Source organism: Hemibagrus wyckioides, linkage group LG08 (assembly GCF_019097595.1).
Source record: "Hemibagrus wyckioides isolate EC202008001 linkage group LG08, SWU_Hwy_1.0, whole genome shotgun sequence".
Lineage (NCBI taxonomy): Eukaryota > Metazoa > Chordata > Actinopteri > Siluriformes > Bagridae > Hemibagrus > Hemibagrus wyckioides.
Window position 1 is genome coordinate 25,941,876 of NC_080717.1, and position 27,844 is coordinate 25,969,719.

A 27,844-nucleotide genomic window follows, 5' to 3' on the forward strand; every position below is an offset into this window, starting at 1 on the left:
GTCCCCCCACCTTTTCACGGCAATACCCAGGCACGTAACATATGTTTATCTGTGATCTCACGTATGCATATCACACTTTAACCCGAATACTCCATATGTCATGCTCTGCACCAATCGTATCGCTTCGTCTGATATATCAGGCACTCAATTCAATATGGAACAAAATTTTCAGCACATTTAACATGAATGTAGCTTCCTCTTATACATTAAATCAGGACAAGTCAGGACAAACTACAGGTATTTAAAAAAAGTTGTTGTTTTTTTTTGCCTGTGTCTTGTGAAGTATAGTGGAGTATATTATAGTGAAGTATAGTGGAGTATAGTGGAGAATAATGGAGTATATTATAGTGAAATATAGTGGAGTGTATTATAGTGAAGTATAGTGGAGTATAGTGGAGTGCAGTGGAGTATATTATAGTAAAGTATAGTGGAGTATATTATAGTGCAGTATAGTGGAGTGCAGTGGAGTACATTATAGTGAAGTATAGTGGAGTGTATTATAGTGGAGTATAGTGGAGTATATTATAGTAAAGTATAGTGGAGTATATTATAGTGAAATATAGTGGAGTGTATTATAGTGAAGTATAGTGGAGTGTATTATAGTGGAGTATAGTGGAGTATATTATAGTAAAGTATAGTGGAGTATATTATAGTGCAGTATAGTGGAGTGCAGTGGAGTATATTATAGTGAAGTATAGTGGAGTATATTATAGTGAAATATAGTGGAGTGTATTATAGTGAAGTATAGTGGAGTGTATTATAGTGAAGTATAGTGGAGTGTATTATAGTGAAGTATAGTGGAGGATATTATAGTAAAGTATAGTGCAGTATAGTGGAGTGCAGTGGAGTATATTATAGTGCAGTATAGTGGAGTGCAGTGGAGTATATTATAGTGAAGTATAGTGGAGTATATTATAGTGGAGTATAGTGGAGTATATTATTATGAAGTATAGTGGAGTATATTATAGTGGAGCATAGTGGAGTGTATTATAGTGAAGTATAGTGGAGTTTATTATTATGAAGTATAGTGGAGTATATTATAGTGAAGTATAGTGGAGTGTATTATAGTGAAGTATAGTGGAGTATATTATTATTATGAAGTATATTATAGTGAAGTATAGTGGAGTGTATTATAGTGAAGTATAGTGGAGTTTATTATTATGAAGTATAGTGGAGTATATTATAGTGGAGTATAGTGGAGTATATTATTATTATGAAGTATATTATAGTGAAGTATAGTGGAGTATATTATAGTGAAGTATAGTGGAGTATATTATAGTGGAGTATAGTGGAGTGTATTATAGTGGAGTATATTATAGTGAAGTATAGTGGAGTATATTATAGTGAAGTATAGTGGAGTGTATTATAGTGAAGTATAGTGGAGTGCAGTGGAGTATATTATAGTGAAGTATAGTGGAGTATATTATAGTGAAGTATAGTGGAGTGTATTATAGTGAAGTATAGTGGAGTGCAGTGGAGTATATTATAGTGAAGTATAGTGGAGTATATTATAGTGAAGTATAGTGGAGTGTATTATAGTGGAGTATATTATAGTGAAGTACAGTGGAGTGTATTGTAGTGGAGTATATTATAGTGGAGTATACTGGAGTGTATTATAGTGGAGTATATTATAGTGAAGTATAGTGGAGTGTATTATAGTGGAGTATAGTGGAGTATATTATAGTGAAGTATAGTGGAGTGTATTATAGTGAAGTATAGTGGAGTGTATTATAGTGGAGTATATTATAGTGAAGTATAGTGGAGTGTATTATAGTGGAGTGTATTATAGTGGAGTATAGTGGAGTATATTATAGTGAAGTATATTATAGTGAAGTATAGTGGAGTATATTATAGTGAAGTATAGTGGAGTATATTATAGTGGAGTATAGTGGAGTATATTATAGTGAAGTATAGTGGAGTGTATTATAGTGGAGTATAGTGGAGTATATTATAGTGAAGTATAGTGGAGTGTATTATAGTGGAGTATAGTGGAGTTTATTATAGTGAAGTATATTATAGTGGAGTATAGTGGAGTGTATTATAGTGAAGTATAGTGGAGTATATTATTATGAAGTATAGTGGAGTATATTATAGTGGAGTATAGTGGAGTGTATTATAGTGAAGTATAGTGGAGTATATTATTATGAAGTATAGTGGAGTATATTATAGTGGAGTATAGTGGAGTGTATTATAGTGAAGTATAGTGGAATTTATTATTATGAAGTATAGTGGAGTATATTATAGTGGAGTATAGTGGAGTATATTATAGTGAAGTATAGTGGAGTGTATTATAGTGAAGTATATTATAGTGAAGTATAGTGGAGTATATTATTATTATGAAGTATATTATAGTGAAGTATAGTGGAGTGTATTATAGTGAAGTATAGTGGAGTATATTATTATGAAGTATAGTGGAGTATATTATAGTGAAGTATAGTGGAGTGTATTATAGTGAAGTATAGTGGAGTGCAGTGGAGTATATTATAGTGAAGTATAGTGGAGTATATTATAGTGAAGTATAGTGGAGTGTATTATAGTGGAGTATATTATAGTGAAGTATAGTGGAGTGGAGTATATTATAGTGAAGTATAGTGGAGTGTATTATAGTGGAGTATAGTGGAGTATATTATAGTGAAGTATAGTGGAGTGTATTATAGTGAAGTATAGTGGAGTTTATTATTATGAAGTATAGTGGAGTATATTATAGTGAAGTATAGTGGAGTGTATTATAGTGAAGTATAGTGGAGTTTATTATTATGAAGTATAGTGGAGTATATTATAGTGGAGTATAGTGGAGTATATTATAGTGAAGTATAGCGGAGAATAGTGGAGTGTATTATAGTGAAGTATAGTGGAGTTTATTATTATGAAGTATAGTGGAGTATATTATAGTGAAGTATAGCGGAGTATATTATTATGAAGGATAGTGGAGTATATTATAGTGAAGTATATTATAGTGAAGTATAGTGGAGTGTATTATAGTGAAGTATAGTGGAGTTTATTATTATGAAGGATAGTGGAGTATATTATAGTGAAGTATATTATAGTGAAGTATAGTGGAGTGTATTATAGTGAAGTATAGTGGAGTATATTATTATGAAGTATAGTGGAGTATATTATAGTGAAGTATAGTGGAGTGTATTATAGTGAAGTATAGTGGAGTGTATTATAGTGAAGTATAGTGGAGTGCAGTGGAGTATATTATAGTGAAGTATAGTGGAGTATATTATTATGAAGTATAGTGGAGTATATTATAGTGAAGTATAGTGGAGTGTATTATAGTGAAGTATAGTGGAGTGTATTATAGTGAAGTATATTATAGTGAAGTATAGTGGAGTATATTATTATTATGAAGTATATTATAGTGGAGTATAGTGGAGTGTATTATAGTGAAGTATAGTGGAGTATATTATTATGAAGTATAGTGGAGTATATTATAGTGAAGTATAGTGGAGTGTATTATAGTGAAGTATAGTGGAGTGCAGTGGAGTATATTATAGTGAAGTATAGTGGAGTATATTATAGTGAAGTATAGTGGAGTGTATTATAGTGGAGTATATTATAGTGAAGTATAGTGGAGTGGAGTATATTATAGTGAAGTATAGTGGAGTGTATTATAGTGGAGTATAGTGGAGTATATTATAGTGAAGTATAGTGGAGTGTATTATAGTGAAGTATAGTGGAGTTTATTATTATGAAGTATAGTGGAGTATATTATAGTGAAGTATAGTGGAGTGTATTATAGTGAAGTATAGTGGAGTTTATTATTATGAAGTATAGTGGAGTATATTATAGTGGAGTATAGTGGAGTATATTATAGTGAAGTATAGCGGAGAATAGTGGAGTGTATTATAGTGAAGTATAGTGGAGTTTATTATTATGAAGTATAGTGGAGTATATTATAGTGAAGTATAGCGGAGTATATTATTATGAAGGATAGTGGAGTATATTATAGTGAAGTATATTATAGTGAAGTATAGTGGAGTGTATTATAGTGAAGTATAGTGGAGTTTATTATTATGAAGGATAGTGGAGTATATTATAGTGAAGTATATTATAGTGAAGTATAGTGGAGTGTATTATAGTGAAGTATAGTGGAGTATATTATTATGAAGTATAGTGGAGTATATTATAGTGAAGTATAGTGGAGTGTATTATAGTGAAGTATAGTGGAGTGTATTATAGTGAAGTATAGTGGAGTGCAGTGGAGTATATTATAGTGAAGTATAGTGGAGTATATTATTATGAAGTATAGTGGAGTATATTATAGTGAAGTATAGTGGAGTGTATTATAGTGAAGTATAGTGGAGTGTATTATAGTGAAGTATAGTGGAGTGCAGTGGAGTATATTATAGTGAAGTATAGTGGAGTATATTATAGTGAAGTATAGTGGAGTGTATTATAGTGGAGTATATTATAGTGAAGTATAGTGGAGTGTATTATAGTGGAGTATATTATAGTGAAGTATAGTGGAGTGTATTATAGTGAAGTATAGTGGAGTATAGTAGAGTGTATTATAGTGGAATATAGTGGAGTTTATTATTATGAAGTATAGTGGAGTGTATTATAGTGAAGTATAGTGGAGTTTATTATTATGAAGTATAGTGGAGTATATTATAGTGGAGTATATTATAGTGAAGTATAGTGGAGTGTATTATAGTGAAGTATGGTGGAGTATAGTGGAGTGTATTATAGTGAAGTATAGTGGAGTTTATTATTGTGAAGTATAGTGGAGTATAGTGGAGTATATTATTATGAAGTATAGTGGAGTATAGTGGAGTATATTATAGTGAAGTATAGTAGAGTATATTATAGTGGAGTATAGTGGAGTATATTATTATGAAGTATAGTGGAGTATATTATAGTGGAGTATAGTGGAGTTTATTATTATGAAGTATAGTGGAGTATATTATAGTGAAGTATAGTGGAGTATATTATAGTGGAGTATAGTGGAGTGTATTATAGTGAAGTATAGTGGAGTTTATTATTATGAAGTATAGTGGAGTATATTATAGTGGAGTATATTATAGTGGAGTACAGTGGAGTATATTATAGTGAAGTATATTATTATGAAGTATATTATAGTGGAGTATAGTGGCGTGTATTATAGTGAAGTATAGTGGAGTTTATTATTATGAAGTATAGTGGAGTATATTATAGTGGAGTATAGTGGAGTATATTATAGTGAAGTATAGTGGAGTATAGTGGAGTATATTATAGTGAAGTATAGTGGAGTATATTATAGTGGAGTATAGTGGAGTATATTATAGTGAAGTATAGTGGAGTATATTATTATGAAGTATAGTGGAGTATATTATAGTGAAGTATAGTGGAGTATATTATCATGAAGTATAGTGGAGTATATTATAGTGAAGTATAGTGGAGTATGTTATAGTGAAGTATAGTGGAGTTTATTATTATGAAGTATAGTGGAGTATATTATAGTGGAGTATAGTGGAGTATATTATAGTTAAGTATAGTGGAGTATATTATAGTGGAGTAAAGTGGAGTATATTATAGTGAAGTATATTATTATGAAGTATATTATAGTGGAGTATAGTGGCGTGTATTATAGTGAAGTATAGTGGAGTTTATTATTATGAAGTATAGTGGAGTATATTATAGTGGAGTATAGTGGAGTATATTATAGTGAAGTATAGTGGAGTATATTATTATGAAGTATAGTGGAGTATATTATAGTGAAGTATAGTGGAGTATATTATAGTGAAGTATAGTGGAGTATATTATAGTGAAGTATAGTGGAGTATATTATAGTGGAGTATAGTGGAGTATATTATAGTGAAGTATAGTGGAGTTTATTATTATGAAGTATAGTGGAGTATATTATAGTGGAGTATAGTGGAGTTTATTATTATGAAGTATAGTGGAGTATAGTGGAGTGTATTATAGTGAAGTATAGTGGAGTATATTATTATGAAGTATAGTGAAGTATAGTGGAGTGTATTATAGTGGAGTATAGTGGAGTTTATTATTATGAAGTATAGTGGAGTATATTATACTGGAGTATATTATAGTGAAGTATAGTGGAGTATATTATAGTGAAGTATAGTGGAGTGTATTATAGTGAAGTATATTATAGTGAAGTATAGTGGAGTGTATTATAGTGAAGTATAGTGGAGTGTATTATAGTGAAGTATAGTGGAGTGTATTATAGTGAAGTATATTATAGTGAAGTATAGTGGAGTACATTATAGTGGAGTATACTGGAGTATATTATAGTGAAGTATAGTGGAGTATATTATAGTGAAGTATAGTGGAGTGTATTATAGTGAAGTATATTATAGTGAAGTATAGTGGAGTACATTATAGTGGAGTATATTATAGTGAAGTATAGTGGAGTTTATTATTATGAAGTATAGTGGAGTATATTATAGTGGAGTATAGTGGAGTATATTATAGTGAAGTATAGTGGAGTGTATTATAGTGAAGTATAGTGGAGTGCAGTGGAGTATATTATAGTGAAGTATAGTGGAGTATATTATTATGAAGTATAGTGGAGTATATTATAGTGAAGTATAGTGGAGTGTATTATAGTGAAGTATAGTGGAGTGTATTATAGTGAAGTATAGTGGAGTGCAGTGGAGTATATTATAGTGAAGTATAGTGGAGTATATTATAGTGAAGTATAGTGGAGTGTATTATAGTGGAGTATATTATAGTGAAGTATAGTGGAGTGTATTATAGTGGAGTATATTATAGTGAAGTATAGTGGAGTGTATTATAGTGAAGTATAGTGGAGTATAGTAGAGTGTATTATAGTGGAATATAGTGGAGTTTATTATTATGAAGTATAGTGGAGTGTATTATAGTGAAGTATAGTGGAGTTTATTATTATGAAGTATAGTGGAGTATATTATAGTGGAGTATATTATAGTGAAGTATAGTGGAGTGTATTATAGTGAAGTATGGTGGAGTATAGTGGAGTGTATTATAGTGAAGTATAGTGGAGTTTATTATTGTGAAGTATAGTGGAGTATAGTGGAGTATATTATTATGAAGTATAGTGGAGTATAGTGGAGTATATTATAGTGAAGTATAGTAGAGTATATTATAGTGGAGTATAGTGGAGTATATTATTATGAAGTATAGTGGAGTATATTATAGTGGAGTATAGTGGAGTTTATTATTATGAAGTATAGTGGAGTATATTATAGTGAAGTATAGTGGAGTATATTATAGTGGAGTATAGTGGAGTGTATTATAGTGAAGTATAGTGGAGTTTATTATTATGAAGTATAGTGGAGTATATTATAGTGGAGTATATTATAGTGGAGTACAGTGGAGTATATTATAGTGAAGTATATTATTATGAAGTATATTATAGTGGAGTATAGTGGCGTGTATTATAGTGAAGTATAGTGGAGTTTATTATTATGAAGTATAGTGGAGTATATTATAGTGGAGTATAGTGGAGTATATTATAGTGAAGTATAGTGGAGTATAGTGGAGTATATTATAGTGAAGTATAGTGGAGTATATTATAGTGGAGTATAGTGGAGTATATTATAGTGAAGTATAGTGGAGTATATTATTATGAAGTATAGTGGAGTATATTATAGTGAAGTATAGTGGAGTATATTATCATGAAGTATAGTGGAGTATATTATAGTGAAGTATAGTGGAGTATGTTATAGTGAAGTATAGTGGAGTTTATTATTATGAAGTATAGTGGAGTATATTATAGTGGAGTATAGTGGAGTATATTATAGTTAAGTATAGTGGAGTATATTATAGTGGAGTAAAGTGGAGTATATTATAGTGAAGTATATTATTATGAAGTATATTATAGTGGAGTATAGTGGCGTGTATTATAGTGAAGTATAGTGGAGTTTATTATTATGAAGTATAGTGGAGTATATTATAGTGGAGTATAGTGGAGTATATTATAGTGAAGTATAGTGGAGTATATTATTATGAAGTATAGTGGAGTATATTATAGTGAAGTATAGTGGAGTATATTATAGTGAAGTATAGTGGAGTATATTATAGTGAAGTATAGTGGAGTATATTATAGTGGAGTATAGTGGAGTATATTATAGTGAAGTATAGTGGAGTTTATTATTATGAAGTATAGTGGAGTATATTATAGTGGAGTATAGTGGAGTTTATTATTATGAAGTATAGTGGAGTATAGTGGAGTGTATTATAGTGAAGTATAGTGGAGTATATTATTATGAAGTATAGTGAAGTATAGTGGAGTGTATTATAGTGGAGTATAGTGGAGTTTATTATTATGAAGTATAGTGGAGTATATTATACTGGAGTATATTATAGTGAAGTATAGTGGAGTATATTATAGTGAAGTATAGTGGAGTGTATTATAGTGAAGTATATTATAGTGAAGTATAGTGGAGTGTATTATAGTGAAGTATAGTGGAGTGTATTATAGTGAAGTATAGTGGAGTGTATTATAGTGAAGTATATTATAGTGAAGTATAGTGGAGTACATTATAGTGGAGTATACTGGAGTATATTATAGTGAAGTATAGTGGAGTATATTATAGTGAAGTATAGTGGAGTGTATTATAGTGAAGTATATTATAGTGAAGTATAGTGGAGTACATTATAGTGGAGTATATTATAGTGAAGTATAGTGGAGTTTATTATTATGAAGTATAGTGGAGTATATTATAGTGGAGTATAGTGGAGTATATTATAGTGAAGTATAGTGGAGTGTATTATAGTGAAGTATAGTGGAGTTTATTATTATGAAGTATAGTGGAGTATATTATACTGGAGTATATTATAGTGAAGTATAGTGGAGTATATTATAGTGGAGTATAGTGGAGTATGTTATAGTGAAGTATAGTGGAGTGTATTATAGTGAAGTATAGTGGAGTTTATTATTATGAAGTATAGTGGAGTATATTATAGTGGAGTATAGTGGAGTATATTATAGTGAAGTATATTATTATGAAGTATATTATAGTGGAGTATAGTGGAGTGTATTATAGTGAAGTATAGTGGAGTGTATTATAGTGAAGTATATTATTATGAAGTATAGTGGAGTATATTATAGTGGAGTATAGTGGAGAGTATTATAGTGAAGTATATTATTATGAAGTATATTATAGTGGAGTGTATTATAGTGAAGTATAGTGGAGAGTATTATAGTGAAGTATAGTGGAGTATATTATTATGAAGTATAGTGGAATATATTATAGTGAAGTATAGTGGAGTGTATTATAGTGAAGTATAGTGGAGTGTATTATAGTGAAGTATAGTGGAGTGTATTATAGTGAAGTATAGTGGAGTATATTATTATGAAGTATAGTGGAATATATTATAGTGAAGTATAGTGGAGTGTATTATAGTGAAGTATATTATTATGAAGTATAGTGGAGTATATTATAGTGGAGTATAGTGGACATTCCAGTAACTTGCATGAGTTTTGATTATTTCGACATGAAAATGGTTCATGAATTTATTTTATTCTGGAGGCGAGTTCTTAAAGTGAAAATCTGTATTGCGAAACAAATTTTCCCATAAGAAATAATGCAAATGCAGATAATCCGTTCCAGCCACCCAAACATTCATATGCCGAGGTTCCACTGTTTATTGTATAGATTCAGCACCATATTGAAATAACAGCAAATTTGGAATTCAGATCCAAATCCTTAAACCCTCACTCCCTTCATACGGCTTGTACTGAACATCCAGATGTGTTTTCTTTGATCAAAACTCTATATTTGAACCATTTCCTCTTTTCTAACACAATTTACACTTGGAGAGGATTTCATTTAATTAGGCTCTGTTATAACTATCAGTATCTATCTGTGCTAACTCCATACTCTTATATTAAAGCTTTAAAGATGTTCTGTTAAAACCCTGACCAAGCACGCTCCATCAAAACTCTGTTTTAGCTCTAGAACATGGTACAAATATCTACACAGTGCCATTTCTGAACATTTGCTTTGTCCGAAGCGACAAATTACTGAAAAGATCCTCAGCCATGTGAATCATATTAATTTATATGCAAAAATGAACAGATTTAATATTTCTTTCTCGACTCGGATCAGGAAAAAAAACAAACCAGATAAATAAATGATATTCATCTCGTGTTATAACTAACCATGCAGTGTTATTACTCCATTGCTAGCTTGTGATAAGCCTTGAGGTTTAAATGCAGGTTCATGATAATTTACTGTAACGTTCATGATCACGAGTCTTGCAGTATCAGGGTCAATACCAGTTTTATTCCTCTGGAGGCATGTCAGGTGAGTCACACTGCAGAGGGAGGAGTAAAAAAAAAGAAAGAGTGAAAGTGTGTGTGTGTTAATCAGACGAATGAGAAACAGGGCTTCAGTGAGACGTTCAGTTCCGCCACAGCAAGAAACAGACTTTAACTGAAGAGCTTTAGAATGAAGACAGCAGATGCAGCTGGAAGCTCCGCTACCATGGGTCATTATCCTCCGAGTGTGTTAAATCCTTCCACACACACACACACACACACACACACACACACACAGTCATGTCTTTTCCCATGCAGTGAAATGCATGCCAGGCTTCAATGATACGACATCAATAATGATGTACATCAATGCTGACTCATTTGTGTGTGTGTGTGTGTGTGTGTGTTTGCATGTACGCACAAAAGTGCCACATAACGAACCACTCAAAAAATGTATTAATGTTAAACAAATCAACTTAAATTAAATTGAATCAACTTAAATTAAATTAATTTATTTTCGTTTTAAAGACTTGATTCAATTTTTCATCCGAGTGTCTAAATTTAAAAAAATCATCAGAGATAAATAATCTAATTTGGATTTTAATAGCGTGTGTTATTTACTTAAGTTAGACTGCTGATTATTCCTTTTTAAACTGCATTATTAATTTTATTACTCACTTACACACAAACACATTCGATGGTAATTGAACTCATTAAATAAATTCAATTAAATGTTAATTAGCCAACAAGTAAGTATAATAATTAGCTCAGAGTTAATATCGATATAACAATTAATTTTTAATCGGTCGTTCAATATTTAATTAAATATGCGTTGTATTTGACACAGAAGAAAACTCAATCTACTGAAAATAATTTTATTTTCATACACAAAGAGGAGGACGAGGCTACAGATCAACTGAAAATCAAAACACCTTCAGAACTCAACTCTGAATATTCAGAGGTTTCCCTGCATTAAACACTGACGTGCAAATAATCAGTACAAAGAGATGGGAAATAATTTATTAGGTTATAATATCAGAAAGAAGAAAAATGAATTATTGGAATTTAAAATTTGGCAATTTGGAAAGTAGTTTTTTGTAAGTATTTTGTTTCCGGATTTGTATTTTTTTTTTTTTTATTTGTTATTTTGTTTTTTGGATTGCTTATTTATTTTTTTGGATTTGTTATTTTTAATTTTTTGGATTTCTTATTTTGTTTATTTGGATTTCTTATTTAGTTTTTTTGGATTTGTTATTGATTTTTTTTATTTGTTATTTTGTTTTTTTTATTTGTTATTTTGTGGGTTTTTTTGGATTTGTTATTTAGTTTTTTTGGATTTGTTATTTTGTTTTGCACTTCTCAGTTGCGAGTTGCATTTAGCACATTTTTAATTTTTAAGTTCCCAGTTGTTAATACAAGATATCAATTTAGCCTTTAAATCCAAAAATATTCTGAAAACTGAATTCAAACAGCAGCAGCATTCATTTTCCGTAACCCCTACATTAGAGGTTTGGAGAAATGCGATTTTGTCACGCCTCATTAACGCACAGCGCACTGTGGTGCTGCAAAACTGATAGCAACAGCCCGCAGCGACCAGATGGATGCTCTTTGTGCAGAACCGTTGTGTGTGTGTGTGTGTGTGTGTCTGCTACACATTCTATTCAGACCGTGTTTGGTAATTACAGGGTCAGCAGGCTCAATGTGAGGGCTTAAAGGTTGGAAACAAGCTACTCGCAATCACACCTCACTCCAGAATTTCACTTTCACACCTACATGTTTTAGGATCATGTAAACTTTTCCATGAATATGTTGCCTCTAGTAGGCTAGAGAAAAAGAGAAATACTTCTGAAACACTACAAATTCTTTCAGTCCTGAGTGTCTACTTTCATATGAGCTTCATATTAACCTTCACTGTGGAGTGAGACATGACAAAGACACTCAATCATCAACATAGATGCAATAAAAACAGGAGCAAACTCCATTATTTTGGTCTCTGGGGAAAAAGAGTTGACTGTGAAACTCTGTGAAATATAATGTTAAACTGATTCACTGAATCATAATCACTCTCAGGCTCTTAGAAGGAAAATAATCAGCAAGAGGATGGTATGATGAAGCTGATGGTGTGATGAAGATTCACTGATACCAACCTTAAGTTACGTGAAATATATGGTCTTTTATCCTAGTTTTAGTGTTTGCTAACAATTTTTTTTTGTTAAAGAATGACGCATAATACATTTTATCTGGCTATAGTTACCTTTAACATGCCTTAAAATATATGTTGTTCCGTCACAAATTCCATCCATTAATGTTAAATAAATGTCTAAATAAGAAACACTGATTACAGAACTATCAAAGCCTCTGAATTCTGACCAATCAAAATCAAGAATTCAAAACAAAAAAACGCCTGATGAAATCACCTAGCTTTTGAACACATGCCGAAGCACACGTTGGCGTCATGGGTTGAGTCTTTCCAAACAGCTTTCACTGACTGAAAAAAATTAAAATAATTCAGAAACTCGCTTCGTTTGGCTTTCCACTGATGCTAACAAGTTTTGAATGGCTCCCGGTCATACACGCAACTTAGCCCACTTTTGGTTCAGTTCGGTTTGTTTGTATGCCGAAAATGCTTTGTATGCGGATGCAAATTTCTTGCAAAATTACAGTTCTTAAGGGCGAAAATTTGTAATGGAGGGCATTTGTATGCTGCAGTTCTACTGTACTTGTGTCTAGTTTTGTATATACAGTATGTAACATCCTGAGCTGCAACACCCCCTCCTAACCCCCAGAGGGAACCCTCACCCGAGTACTAGCACTTCCGGGTCTAGGTCACTTCCGGGTTTCTTCAGGACATAAAAATTCTTCTGTGCGAAGTATTGCTCATTTTGCAAGGTACCAAGCATTGTACATTGCCATTGTTTGCTATTCTGTGTATGACCTCAATTTTCATGTTTGTGTTTGATGATGTTCTCTCCTGCACGTGTTTGGATTTTGATTTGGATGGTTAATAAACCTGCATATGGATTCCAGTCCTTCTTCCTATGGAGTATCTTTACGAAATACAATATACCAGAAGATCTTACCCTGATTCCCAGCTCGACGTTCTCGCCTCCGTAGACCTCCATGCCTTCATCCAGCAGTCCGATCTCCTCAAAGTAGCGCCGGTCCACTACGAAGCAGCCAATCAGAGCAGGACTCCTGTTAAAGACGTTATTAAGACGCTTCAGATGAATGTTTGCGTGCTGTGCAAGACGAGATGCATCAAACCCCGGCATGAGCCCTAGCTGAGAGATCATTTCATCAGCACTAAGGAGAATAAAACTCCAGTATGCTGGCACTGACGCTACAGGACTGATAATGATTAAAGTCTAATTAAAGTCCAATTTCCAAAAACATGATCATTTTTCATGATCAAGTCTCTACTCGATCATGCTACCTGATGGGTGCTGTGTGGTTCTTCTGACTCCACCAGCTTCTGGGAGGGTTCAGGTAGCGACACCAGAGCTCCCAGTCGAAGCCGTGCGCAGAAAGAGGATACTCCTCCACCTCGAACGTGTCGTATTTAATGTTGTCGAATGAAGGGGATATGACACGCCGACGGTCCTCTTGGATCCTGTGCAGGATGGGTTCGGCCCTGGAAAAGCACCAACACACACACACACACACCTCCTTTATGGCATATAATCCACAAGTCATAATTCGGATCTTAGATCAAACAATTCAGTTATTCAGGTAAAAATTCAAGGATAAAACACAGAATCAATGCAAACCTGTAATAAACAAAAACAACGGGGAGGCGGAGAAATGTAAACCAACACAAACATGAGCACACAGCATTTGTTGCCATGGGAATCATGATGAGTAGCAGGAATCCATATATATATATATATTTTTTAATAGAACCCTATTTTTAGTATTTGTTCCGCCCTGATGTGCTGATTCATCCTCGTCATTCAATCTTCAGGGATTCAAGTGTTTTATCTTGGAGCCAGTGAGGACCAGTTCATCTCTCACACACACACACACACCAACACATACACCCACACACACACACGCACCCACACACACACACACACACACACACACACCAACACATGCACCCACACACACACATGCACCCACACACACACGCACCCACCCACACACACACACACACACACCAACACATGCACCCACACACACACACACGCACCCACACACACACACACACACACCAACACATGCACCCACACACACACATGCACCCACACACACACGCACCCACCCACACACACACACACACACCAACACATGCACCCACACACACACACACACCAACACATGCACCCACACACACACGCACCCACCCACACACACACATACACACCAACACATGCACCCACACACACACATGCACCCACACACACACACATGCATCCACCCACACACACACACACACACCAACACATGCACCCATACGTACACACACATTCACCCATGCACACACACACCAACACATGCACCCACACACAGGCACCCACACACACACACATGCACCCACACACACATACACCCACACCCACACATGCGTACTCTCCCAAAGACACACATGCACCCACACCCTCACACCCACACATATACCCCCCCACATACACACACACACACATGCATACCCCCCCAAATACATACACCCTCACCCTTACACCCCCCCCCCACACACACACGCACCCATCCACACACACCAACACACACACACGCACATCCACCCACACATGTGCACCCCCCAACACACACACACACTCACACACATACACCCGCACTGAAGTGTGAATGGATATAGCTTCCTAAACTTCATTTTCTTACATTTTAAATAAAAAAGAAGAAGCCCAGCTTTGTTTTATCTGCCTGGTCATGACATAATTTCCATCTTTCTGTTCATCCACCCATCTATCTGTGTGATCTATCCATCAAACATCCACACGCATTTAGGATCAAATGACTGCTTCATTAAAATCTCATTACACGGGGCATCACGAGTGCACACTAAAACTTTCTTTTGTTTTAGGTTTTTCTTTTTTTACTCTAAGTCTCCTCAAAGTGACCTGCGCTCTCTAAGCCACACTCAGTAATCCAGCGCTCTGTTCAGGGGCAGTAGTTGTGCAACAGACAGGGATATTTTAGTATTTTCATCGGCTTTATTACTGATTCACAGCACCAATAATGCTACACAGAAAATATTTCCACATGATTCATACATGAAATTCCTGGACCTGATTAACTGCCCCAGGAAACTACTCCACCGCTCCTACTGCATGTGTTGCAAGGACCCACAAGGGCATGAGACGAACATCTACGAGAAGCGGAGCTCAAGATAGAAAGGAGGATCCTGGAGCTGTGAGGCTACAGCACTTCTGTACACACTGCATCCCTGCGCCTTCACTCGTCACTGACCATCAACACTGAACTGAACTAAAAGAAACCCCACCTATTTAATCCAACAGCTTGAGTCTCACTTCAGACTCAAATATTCTGATATTTCTTTTAACTAGCAAAGAAAAAAATTCTGTACGTGAGGAATCAGTCGAATTGAGACCTTCTTGAGTTCTGAAATTTAGTATTCAGACTTATTTAGTGTTCAGTCATATTTTCCTGTTGTCTCACAACAGAATCCAATAAAAAAATCTGATATTTCTTCTTATTGGCAAAGGAATAAGTCAGTAATCGTGACCGGTGAAATATTTCAGTCGCAGTGACACATAAAAGAGACTGACGTGTGTTGTCTTAACACGTGTTGACAGCGAATCAAATTACCCCGTGTGTGTAAACATAACTTCATTCCGCAGCTTGCGTATATAAATATATTTACAACCTGGAAGTATTCAGACGTCGTGCTGAGTCGCAGACAAAACACTTGCAGAAGAGACGAGCCGGAACGATAAGCTGTCAGTCTGCTTGTGAATTATAAACCGCGTGAGTTCAAACGGCTGGGTTCGGAAACATTCTCATGGTCACGTCTTGTAGTCGCTCACCAGCCGACGTTAAACTCCACGTGGGCATCAAACAGAGCCACGACCGGCGCGCTGGCTGCCCTCCAGCCGCTCACACGAGCACGGATCAGACCCTCCTGCCTGGTGTGACGCACCAGCTTAATGAAGTCGGGACGCCGCTGGTTCGTCTCCTCCACAAACCTCTGCAGGTTTTCCGTCAGTTCAGCTGTGAGGAGAGAGAACGAGGGAGAATAAAGAAGAGCTACAAAAACATCTTGCAAAAAATACCGGGAAAATGTTGATGATTGTATCTAATGTCTTTGCCATGTCTCCACTCCACATGAAGCTGATATGAAAGTAGACACTGAATTCGTAGTGTTTCATAAGGATTTCTGTTTTTCTCAAGCCTTCTAAGGGCAATATATTCATAGAAATGTTCCAGGTTTGTTTTTTTCCCACACATAAATCTTCGTATCTTCAAAGAAAATGTTAATATCACACCCATTTCTGCTCTCTGAGATGCTCCAAGTGCTTGTTCGTCTAAAAAACCCACAGACTCATTTTATATCAGACTCACAGTCTGAACATCATTCGTTTATTTACACTGAAAATGTCCCATGATTAGATTATGTCTCATTAGATTAGATTAGATTAGATTTGATTAGATTCAACTTTATTGTCATTACACAGGTACAAGTACAAGGCAACGAAATGCAGTTTAGCATCTAACCAGAAGTGCGATGAGCAGCAAATGCATTATATACAGTAATGTATATAATCTAATATGTACAGATAAGGGCTTATGTAAAATAGGAGCAGTACTATGGAGAGAAAATAAAACAGATTTATATATTTGTATATTTTCTTATTCACCTTGCTGCTCCAGTATCTTGGAGGTAGATAAAGATCGTGTGGTTATTTTTTTGGTTCCCTTAACCTGTATTAATTCACTAAACAGCATAACATACAGTGTAATATTAACAGGAGACTTACTTTCCTCTTGACCTGGCTAATACTGTAAATGTATCATCTGTCCTTACTTGTGTATTGAAGTAAAATAAATCTTTTTTTTTTTTTCATTTTCAGGCAAACAAAAAGAATTTCTGTGATACTTGCACAGCAGACAACCCACATTATCTAAAGCTAAAATAAAAATGTATAGAAGAAAAAAAAAAAAATCATACCATCCGGGTCTTAATAGTTTTCTTTAATTTATTTTGCAAAACTTATGATTAAAAGAAAGCACAAAGGAAAACCATCACTAGCTTCACAAAGCCTTTTTTCCTTCTCTGATATAGAAGAGCAGAAAAATCATTAGCTTTCTAAACTGTTTTGATCAGCAACCACAGGATTAATCAAGTAGGTTATTTGGTGTCTCGGGTGTGTTGTGTGAAATAACCGGCCCGATTTAACGTGACTAGCTGAACTGAAGTGAATAAACTCCTGCAATAAAACTGCACTTTATTCAAAATAGGCCTACTGTTCCACCACTGATCCATATACACCGATATGCATACCATAACATTGTGAGCAGTGCCAGGTGAAGTGAATAAGACTGATGATCTCCTCATCATGGCACTTGTTAGTGGGTGGGATATATTAGGCAGCAATGAACATTTGGTCCTCAGAGTTGATGTGTTAGAAGCAGGAAAAATGGACAAGCATAAGGATTTGAGCGAGTTTGATGAAGGGCCAAATTGTGATGGCTAGACCACTGGATCAGAACATCTCCAAAACTGCAGCTCTTGTGGGGTGTTCCCGGTCTGCAGTGGTCAGTATCTATCAAAAGTGGTCCAAGGAAGGAACAGTGGTGAACCAGCGACAGGGTCATGAGCGGTCAAGGCTCATTGATGCACATGGGGAGTGAAGGCTGGCCCGTGTGATCCGATCCAACAGACAAGCTACTGTTGCTCAAATCGCTGAATAAGTTAATGCTGGTTCTGATAGAAAGGGGTCAGAATACACAGTGCAGGACGGGTCAGGGCTTTTCTGGCAGTAAAAGGGGGACCAACACAATATTAGGCAGGTGGTCATAATGTTATGTCTGATCGTTGTATATATAAAACTTATATTATTATTAATTTTTCCCCTCTCTTTCTATTCCTTTCTATTTTTCCCTTTGCTTGTACAGCTAATTATTATTTGTATTTTTCTGGCAATTATTAATTTCTATTTGTGTTTTTTTAAATGTTTTATTTAAACTATGATGTTTATGAAATGAACATTTGACAAAAAAATGCTAAATGTCATAAATTTAGTAAAATGCATTTTGCTAAATGTCGTACTGTGTATAGTTGCCTATATAAGTTGCCTATATGTTCTCAGAAAAGGACAATACAGCCATCCCACGGTTTTTGTGGTTCACCTTTGTATCTGCTCGAGTCCAGGTTCTGCCCAGTTCTTCCATTCACATCACTCCTCAATTTTCTTCTCTGCACTCCCGCACTGACAGGATCCTGGCCGGACACTTTTATTACATTTTAATTTAATTCCCAGTGGCTCCCTTCAGTGCACCACATCAGTGTTTACTGCAATAAAGGCCACATCACTCACAGCCCTGTCTGTGGCTCTGTATCGGTCTCTGGGTGAAGGCCGGTCGCGGTTCTGCGTCTGTCCGCTCGACGTGCTGCTCATCTTTCTTTATTAGACCTCTGCCTGTTATCCTGAAGCACAATGCCGTGAAGATTTGGCGCCATTCGACTCAACAAGTAAGAGATAACACCCAAGCGCACGTCCTAATAAAATACAGAAGACGAGACGGAGGGGAAGCAGAGAAGACCATAATGCATAAGTTTTATTTTCAGTTACACCACAGCACTCGCAAATGCTTTCAGCTCCGCCGAATTCTTCGAAGCGATTGTTCAGATTGTGTAGGGTGATGGATGGAGTCCACAGTCTCAGACGCAAAGCCGGAACTTTTCCTCCAAGACACAAAGTTTAGTTTTCAGACTTATCTTCAGGAGAGATAAAGAGAAGAGACGCTGCTAAAGCAACTGTTTATATCTGCTTCAATGGAAAGGCTCATGTGGATATTCCACAGTATTAAATGTAACTATAAACGGATAAACAAAATACGACTTGCATTGTTTAATAAAATCGTTTTCAACGCTAAGTGGCTTTCCTAGTTTAATTGTGGACTTCGCTTTTTTGTGTAACAGCTTCCGTTGTACAGTGGAACTTCAGCATACAAAAGCAAGGTGATTTTTCGGCTGTTTTTTTGTTCATAGATGTGGTGGCGTGGGCGGTCTGTTCTATTTTTAGCCCAAGCTAGGTGGCACGACTTCCTGTGAGGAGCCTTGACATGGAATGCTTGGCTTGGGTCAGTTCTTTGTAAGCAGCCATACAGTTTACATATGCTTCCTATTGATCATATTATTCCATATGGGAAGTATCGTTTCACAATACAACATGACAATTAAAAAAAATGATTCAGTAGTTACTTTAAGGTGGAATTTTTATCTGTTATAAAACGATTAAATATACGAGTTACCATTAACCTAATTTATTCACCTTACTCCTATAAAATGCACTGAAAAGTTTACTAGCCTTTATTATTATTTGTTGCCATGGTTACACTCCAGCATGCTCACATAGGACATGGTGCATTGATTCAGACCTGTGATCAGATTTCTGATCAGATTTACCTGAAGAGCTCGGCTCAATATTGCATATGAACACCTGCTGTCCAATCAGGGCCGATTTTCCGTTCCCACGGTAACAAACAGCTGCTCGATGCTGCTGGGGATGTCTTCCAACACTTCAACCTCAATCCTGATTTTATGCTTCCACAGTGTCTCAAACATCCATCATAATCGTTAAACACACACACACACACAGGTGCATTTAAGTCACAATCTTTAGACACACACACACAGCTTGTTTGCACAGTGTTAGAGCTGTATGTTCGGCTGGTGACTTTTAAAATCTACATTATGCTTTGGGTATTAAAACACACACACACACACACATCTATTTAGTTTAGCTCATATTACTTCTTAAGGTTGCTAGCAGGCTAGCTAACACAACATCCATTTTTTACACTAGGCAAACGAGTAGTCAAGGCTGCTAGCCAGTAAACAATACAATAAGTACTATACTGTGTAAAAAAGTAATGAAAGACACTAACAAGCTAGCTAACTTGACACTAATTATTACATTGTGTAAACCAATTTTCAAGGTTGCTAGCAAGCTAGCAAACATGACCTTCATTTTTCACTGTTTATACAAGTAGTTAAGGCTGTTAGCAAGCTAGCTAACACTACACTAAGTATTCCATTGTGTAAACCAATTTTCAAGGTTGCTAGCAAACACTAAAATAAGTATTATACTGTGTAACAAGTAATGATAATCACTAGCTAACACTTCACTAATACATTATGTTAACCAATTTCAAGGTTGCTAGCAAGCTAGCTAACATGGCCTTCATTTTTTTCCACTGTACTAAATATGTAGTTAAGGCTGTTAGCAAGATAGCTAACACTACCCTAAATATTGCATTGTGTAAACCGATTTTCAATGTTGCTAGCAAGCTAGCAAACACTACAATAAGTATTATACTGTGTAAACAAGTAATGATAATCATTAGCAAGCTAGCTAACACTACACTAAGTATCCATTGTGTAAATCAATTTTCAAGGTTGCTAGCAGGCTAGCAAACACTACAATAAGTATTATACTGTGTAAACAAGTAATGATAATCATTAGCAAGCTAGCTAACACTACAATAAGTATTATACTGTGTAAACAAGTAATGATAATCATTAGCAAGCTAGCTAACACTACAATAAGTATTATACTGTGTAAACAAGTAATGATAATCATTAGCAAGCTAGCTAACACTACAATAAGTATTATACTGTGTAAACAAGTAATGATAATCATTAGCAAGCTAGCTAACACTACAATAAGTATTATACTGTGTAAACAAGTAATGATAATCATTAGCAAGCTAGCTAACACTACAATAAGTATTATACTGTGTAAACAAGTAATGATAATCATTAGCAAGCTAGCTAACACTACACTAAGTATCCATTGTGTAAATCAATTTTCAAGGTTGCTAGCAGGCTAGCAAACACTACAATAAGTATTATACTGTGTAAACAAGTAATGATAATCATTAGCAAGCTAGCTAACACTACAATAAGTATTATACTGTGTAAACAAGTAATGATAATCATTAGCAAGCTAGCTAACACTACACTAAGTATCCATTGTGTAAATCAATTTTCAAGGTTGCTAGCAGGCTAGCAAACACTACAATAAGTATTATACTGTGTAAACAAGTAATGATAATCATTAGCAAGCTAGCAAACACTACAATAAGTATTATACTGTGTAAACAAGTAATGATAATCATTAGCAAGCTAGCTAACACTACACTAAGTATTCCATTGTGTAAATCAATTTTCAAGGTTGCTAGCAAGCTAGCAAACACTACAATAAGTATTATACTGTGTAAACAAGTAATGATAATCATTAGCAAGCTAACAAACACTACAATAAGTATTATACTGTGTAAACAAGTAATGATAATCATTAGCAAGCTAGCTAACACTACACTAGTATCCCATTGTGTACACCGATGTTGCTAGCAAACACTGCACTGCAAGTATTATCCTGTGTAACCAAGCAGTCAATGTTACTAGCAAGCTAGCTAATACTACAATAAGTATTATACGGTGTAAACAAGTCATGATAATCGCTAGCAAGCTAGCTAACACTACACTAAGTATTCCAATGTATACACTGATTTTCAATGTTGCTAGCGAGCTAGCAAACACTACAATAAGTATTATACTGTGTAAACAAGTAATGATAATCATTAGCAAGCTAGCTAACACTACAATAAGTATTATACTGTGTAAACAAGTAATGATAATCATTAGCAAGCTAGCTAACACTACAATAAGTATTATACTGTGTAAACAAGTAATGATAATCATTAGCAAGCTAGCTAACACTACAATAAGTATTATACTGTGTAAACAAGTAATGATAATCATTAGCAAGCTAGCTAACACTACACTAAGTATCCATTGTGTAAATCAATTTTCAAGGTTGCTAGCAGGCTAGCAAACACTACAATAAGTATTATACTGTGTAAACAAGTAATGATAATCATTAGCAAGCTAGCAAACACTACAATAAGTATTATACTGTGTAAACAAGTAATGATAATCATTAGCAAGCTAGCTAACACTACACTAAGTATTCCATTGTGTAAATCAATTTTCAAGGTTGCTAGCAAGCTAGCAAACACTACAATAAGTATTATACTGTGTAAACAAGTAATGATAATCATTAGCAAGCTAACAAACACTACAATAAGTATTATACTGTGTAAACAAGTAATGATAATCATTAGCAAGCTAGCTAACACTACACTAGTATCCCATTGTGTACACCGATGTTGCTAGCAAACACTGCACTGCAAGTATTATCCTGTGTAACCAAGCAGTCAATGTTACTAGCAAGCTAGCTAATACTACAATAAGTATTATACTGTGTAAACAAGTCATGATAATCGCTAGCAAGCTAGCTAACACTACACTAAGTATTCCAATGTATACACTGATTTTCAATGTTGCTAGCGAGCTAGCAAACACTACAATAAGTATTATACTGTGTAAACAAGTAATGATAATCATTAGCAAGCTAGCTAACACTACAATAAGTATTATACTGTGTAAACAAGTAATGATAATCATTAGCAAGCTAGCTAACACTACAATAAGTATTATACTGTGTAAACAAGTAATGATAATCATTAGCAAGCTAGCTAACACTACACTAAGTATCCATTGTGTAAATCAATTTTCAAGGTTGCTAGCAGGCTAGCAAACACTACAATAAGTATTATACTGTGTAAACAAGTAATGATAATCATTAGCAAGCTAGCTAACACTACAATAAGTATTATACTGTGTAAACAAGTAATGATAATCATTAGCAAGCTAGCTAACACTACACTAAGTATCCATTGTGTAAATCAATTTTCAAGGTTGCTAGCAAGCTAGCAAACACTACAATAAGTATTATACTGTGTAAACAAGTGATGATAATCATTAGCAAGCTAACAAACACTACAATAAGTATTATACTGTGTAAACAAGTAATGATAATCATTAGCAAGCTAGCTAACACTACACTAGTATCCCATTGTGTACACCGATGTTGCTAGCAAACACTGCACTGCAAGTATTATCCTGTGTAACCAAGCAGTCAATGTTACTAGCAAGCTAGCTAATACTACAATAAGTATTATACTGTGTAAACAAGTCATGATAATCGCTAGCAAGCTAGCTAACACTACACTAAGTATTCCAATGTATACACTGATTTTCAATGTTGCTAGCGAGCTAGCAAACACTACACTAAGTATTATCCTGTCTAACCAAGTAGTCAGTGTTACTAGCAAGCTAACTAACACTACTACTTTTTACATCGTGTATAAAAACAAGCTTTTAAATAATCCAGTGTTTTTATTTTTTTTGTTACAGCTTTGTGGACAGACTTTGGTTGTTCGGAAGATGTGATAAAAATTGAAAAAAAAAAAAAGGTAAATAAATATGAAAAAATGGCCATCTATGTTGTTAAAAGGTCACTGAATATTGCCATAGTGTAAAACTCTGATATGTTTTGACATCTAACCTTTACTCCAGAGCCTCAAACCATCTCTCAGACCCACGCTGGAGACCTAGCGCTTTAACGCGGCCTGCTGGGGTGCTGAGGGTCTGAGTGTAATACTTTGTACAATAATTAGGACTTAATCAGATTTCTAATTATTGCATCAGTAGCCCACATACACACACACACACACACACACACATGCTGGCTCTCCTCATTTTTCATCTCGCTGACAGATTGGGGAGAAAATTAAACTCCGTCGACTCGTGCTGAGTTCATTTAGAAAACTCAAGAGACAGCAGAGAATGTAGCGTGGATCAGATCTGGATTTCTCATCACCTCACACTGGGACTTCAGATTCACACTCCAGACACATGACTTCATCTATCTCTCTATCATACTCCAAAAGTACTGGCACTCTATCTATCACTCTACCCATCACTCTATTTATCCATCTCTCTATCTATCTCTCTATCACACTCTAAAAGTATTGGCACCCTATCTATCTATCTATCTATCTATCTATCTATCTATCTATCTATCTATCTATCTATCTATAAACGTATTGGCACCTTGTCTATCACTCTACCCACCTCTCTCTCTCTCTGTCTATCACACTATAAAAGTATTGGCACCCTGTCTATCGCTCTACCCATCACTCTATCTATCTATCTATCTATCTATCTATCTATCTATCTATCTATCTATCTATTATTGGCACCCTATCTATCACTCTACCCATCACTCTATCTATCACTCTTTCTATCTATCACACTCTGAAAGTATTGGCACTCTATCTATCTATCTATCTATCTATCTATCTATCTATCTATCTATCTATCTATCTATCTATCTATCTACCCATCCATCCATCCATCCACCCACACCCAACTCATCTATCTATCTAACCGTCCGTCCGCCTGCCCATCTATCTATCTATCTATCTATCTATCTATCTATCTATCTATCTATCTATCTATCTATCTATCTATCTATCTATCTATCTGTCTGTCCATCTGTGCATTCATTTATCCATCCACTGAAGCTCTGTTTTGGTATGAAAAGAGTTAACTGGTTTTGACAAACTGATGGATTAAACTTGAAGGCCAAACATTTTTTTATTGCATTTTTATGGCAGTGGCTTTTAAACAAACAAACAAACAAACAAAAACATTAATTGCAGCTCTAAAGATTGATGCAGTGCATCAGTGACAGTCAGGTCAGATGATTACATACAAGGTGACACAAGGCTTGGTCTCCATTTGCTCTGATATTTTTCAGATACATCCACCACACGTCATCAGCAGTAGTCGAGAAGGTGCACGTGACCTACATGAACATAAACGAGATGGACCCTCGATCACTGGTGACTTTGGAAAAGAGACTAGAAATTGACATTCTAAGCACACACTGTCCAGTCAAAGTCTAAATGACACAAAGGGACGAAGGACCTAGTTCCCCATCTGTATTTAAGTGAGTGTGTTCCTCTGCCTATGCATAATACATTAATGCTTTAGATGAGATCCTGCTCTACACGAATCGACCCTCACACTCTCATTCTGTAATAGTAACTCTAAGTTCCTGATAGATAGTAGAATTATTTCCAGCCCTTCCATTCAATATCTACAGAAGATGTCCTTCATTTCTCTTTAACAATAAAGACTGGGATTTAAACAGATTTAAGAGATTCTTAAACTTCATACACTAACTGGAATTGTCTCTAAAAGTATTGGCACCCTATCTATCTATCTATCTATCTATCTATCTATCTATCTATCTATCTATCTATCTATCTATCTATCTATATAGCTAGCTAGCTAGCTAATCAGTTGTACCACTAAATCACTGTCTTGGTCTGAAATGTGCTCTAACAGTTAAGTGGATGTGATAAAATGATGAATAAATATGCACTTGAAATAAGTTGCCTATGTCCACAGCTTCACAGTGGCTTTTGAACCAAAAAGAAAAAATCCAGCCGCAGATTATTACAGACTGTTGATTCAAATTGTGCAAAAAAACAAAACGTGAGGATTTCTGGCTGCAACAATCCGGAAAAACACTTCACACAATCCCGAACAGACTGCATAACCCTGACCAGCTTGGTTCACTGACCCACACTGACAGCACACCAATCTACTGCTGATTAGGTTTCTCTCTAACTGCTGCATCGTTAAAGTCTATTTTAAGAGCCCCACATCGCACTCAGTCAAGAAGTTTGCAATGAATCCAACTGGCTATGCAAATCCATAGCAATGCAGAGAATGCAAATATGTACGTGTAAGTCGCATCTCTATGCAGAGCGAGAGCCAGAGAACACGCTGCGTCCTGCCGCGCTCGTCATCCTGATACGACGATGCTGCAGGAGGATCCGAACACATCCTTGTGATGTGCGCTATTAGAACACCTGTCAGACAAACACACATCCCTACTGCATAGCAATGAGTGTACACCCTGTGTGTGTGTGTGTGTGTGTAATATATGCACCGTTGCTGCTGCTGTCATCCACCAGGATGATCTCCCTCAGCAGGTGCGAGGGCGTCCGGCGCATTGCTGAGTGGACGGAGCGCAGGATCACGGACAGAGCCTCATCCACAAAGATGAACACGATGCTGACCTGAGGCAAGCTGGCATGGTAGGAGATGTTTTTACACCTGACGAGGAACAAAAGTTAAAAAAGAATAAAGACAGGAATCATTTGAAGGCACACGGTGAAAGCTATAGGCACTTTCGAAATTATTGGCACCCTTGGAGAAATGAATATATAACCTATATATTAAAATGATTATTTTATAGCAGAATGCCCCAAAGTGTCTTCCAGCAATGTGCCAAAAAGTTTCATTTTTATTCGAAACGTTTGTGAAAAAAGTTCTCTCTCTCTCTCTGTATCTATCAATCTATCATACTCTATAAGTATTGGCACCCTGTCTATCACTCAATCTATCCCCCTCTCTATCTATCTATCACACTCTAAAAGTATTGGGACCCTATATATCACTATACCCATCAATCTCTCTCTCTATACATCTATCTCTATCACATTAAAAAAAGTTATATTTAGTCTTCCTATAGTCTTTTTTCTTTTTTTCTCTCTTGAAGTTAAAAAGTTTGTTCTTCTTCTACCAAGAAACCACAAAACATCAACTTTATAACCATATAATAACACTGGAGACTCCTTGTAGATGAACATCTTAGAGAAAACATCACCGCATCACATTTCAATTGCAGTGTTTTATGTGGAGAGTTCATCGTTTGTTGTTACCATAGAAACAATAATGTATTCGAACAAGTGTTTTACTATAAAGCCGCACTACTAGAAAAAGAATGAGCAGCTTCTGACCAATCAGAATCGAGAATTCTACAGCGCTGTGATACATATCGGGATATACAACTCATGGAGATCGAGATGTTTATTCGAAACTTTTTGCATTTTTTTTAAAGAAGCTGTGCAAAATTGTGATGGCTCAAGTGGGGGGCAGTTGTGGAACAAGTGGTGGCTCAAGTGGGGGACAGTGGTAGCTCAAGTGGGGCGCAGTGGTGGCTCAAGTGGAGGGGCAGTGGTGGATCAAGTGGGGGACAGTGGTGGATCAAGTGGTGGCTCAAGTGTAGGGGCAGTGGTGGATCAAGTGGTGGCTCAAGTGAGGGGCAGTGGTGGATCAACTGGTGGCTCAAGTGGGGGACAGTGGTGGATCAAGTGGTGGCTCAAGTGTAGGGGCAGTGGTGGATCAAGTGGTGGCTCAAGTGAGGGGCAGTGGTGGCTTTAGGTGGATGGAGGGGCAGTGGTGTGGCAGTGGTGGTGAGGGTTTAAGTGGTTAAGGGTCTGGGTTGTTGATCAGAGGATTGGGGTTCAAGCACCAGCACTAACAAGCTGCCACTGTTGGGCAATTGAGCAAGGCCCTTAACCCTCCCTGCTTCAGGGACACTGTACCATGGCTGTCCCTGTGCTCTGACCCCAACTTCCTGAGCTTGGATATACAAAGAAAAGAATTCCACTGAGCTGTAATGTATATTAAGGCTTCTTACATTTTCAGCATTTGGTAGATGCCCTTGTCCAGAGCAACTT

The 27,844-nt window shown here is 35.6% G+C and overlaps 1 protein-coding gene across 2 annotated transcripts in view; it reads right to left on the bottom strand.

Moving 5' to 3' along the window:
- galnt18a (UDP-N-acetyl-alpha-D-galactosamine:polypeptide N-acetylgalactosaminyltransferase 18a) overlaps nucleotides 1-27,844 on the bottom strand; it is an 88,406-nt gene that overhangs the window by 23,382 nt on the left and 37,180 nt on the right. For both annotated transcript variants that reach the window (XM_058397029.1, XM_058397030.1), the window contains exons 3-6: nucleotides 26,269-26,435; nucleotides 16,198-16,381; nucleotides 13,626-13,823; nucleotides 13,273-13,387 (exon numbers count right to left, since the gene is read on the bottom strand). In XM_058397029.1, the coding sequence (XP_058253012.1) occupies nucleotides 13,273-13,387; nucleotides 13,626-13,823; nucleotides 16,198-16,381; nucleotides 26,269-26,435 (664 nt within the window). The remainder of the gene's footprint in view (nucleotides 1-13,272; nucleotides 13,388-13,625; nucleotides 13,824-16,197; nucleotides 16,382-26,268; nucleotides 26,436-27,844) is intronic.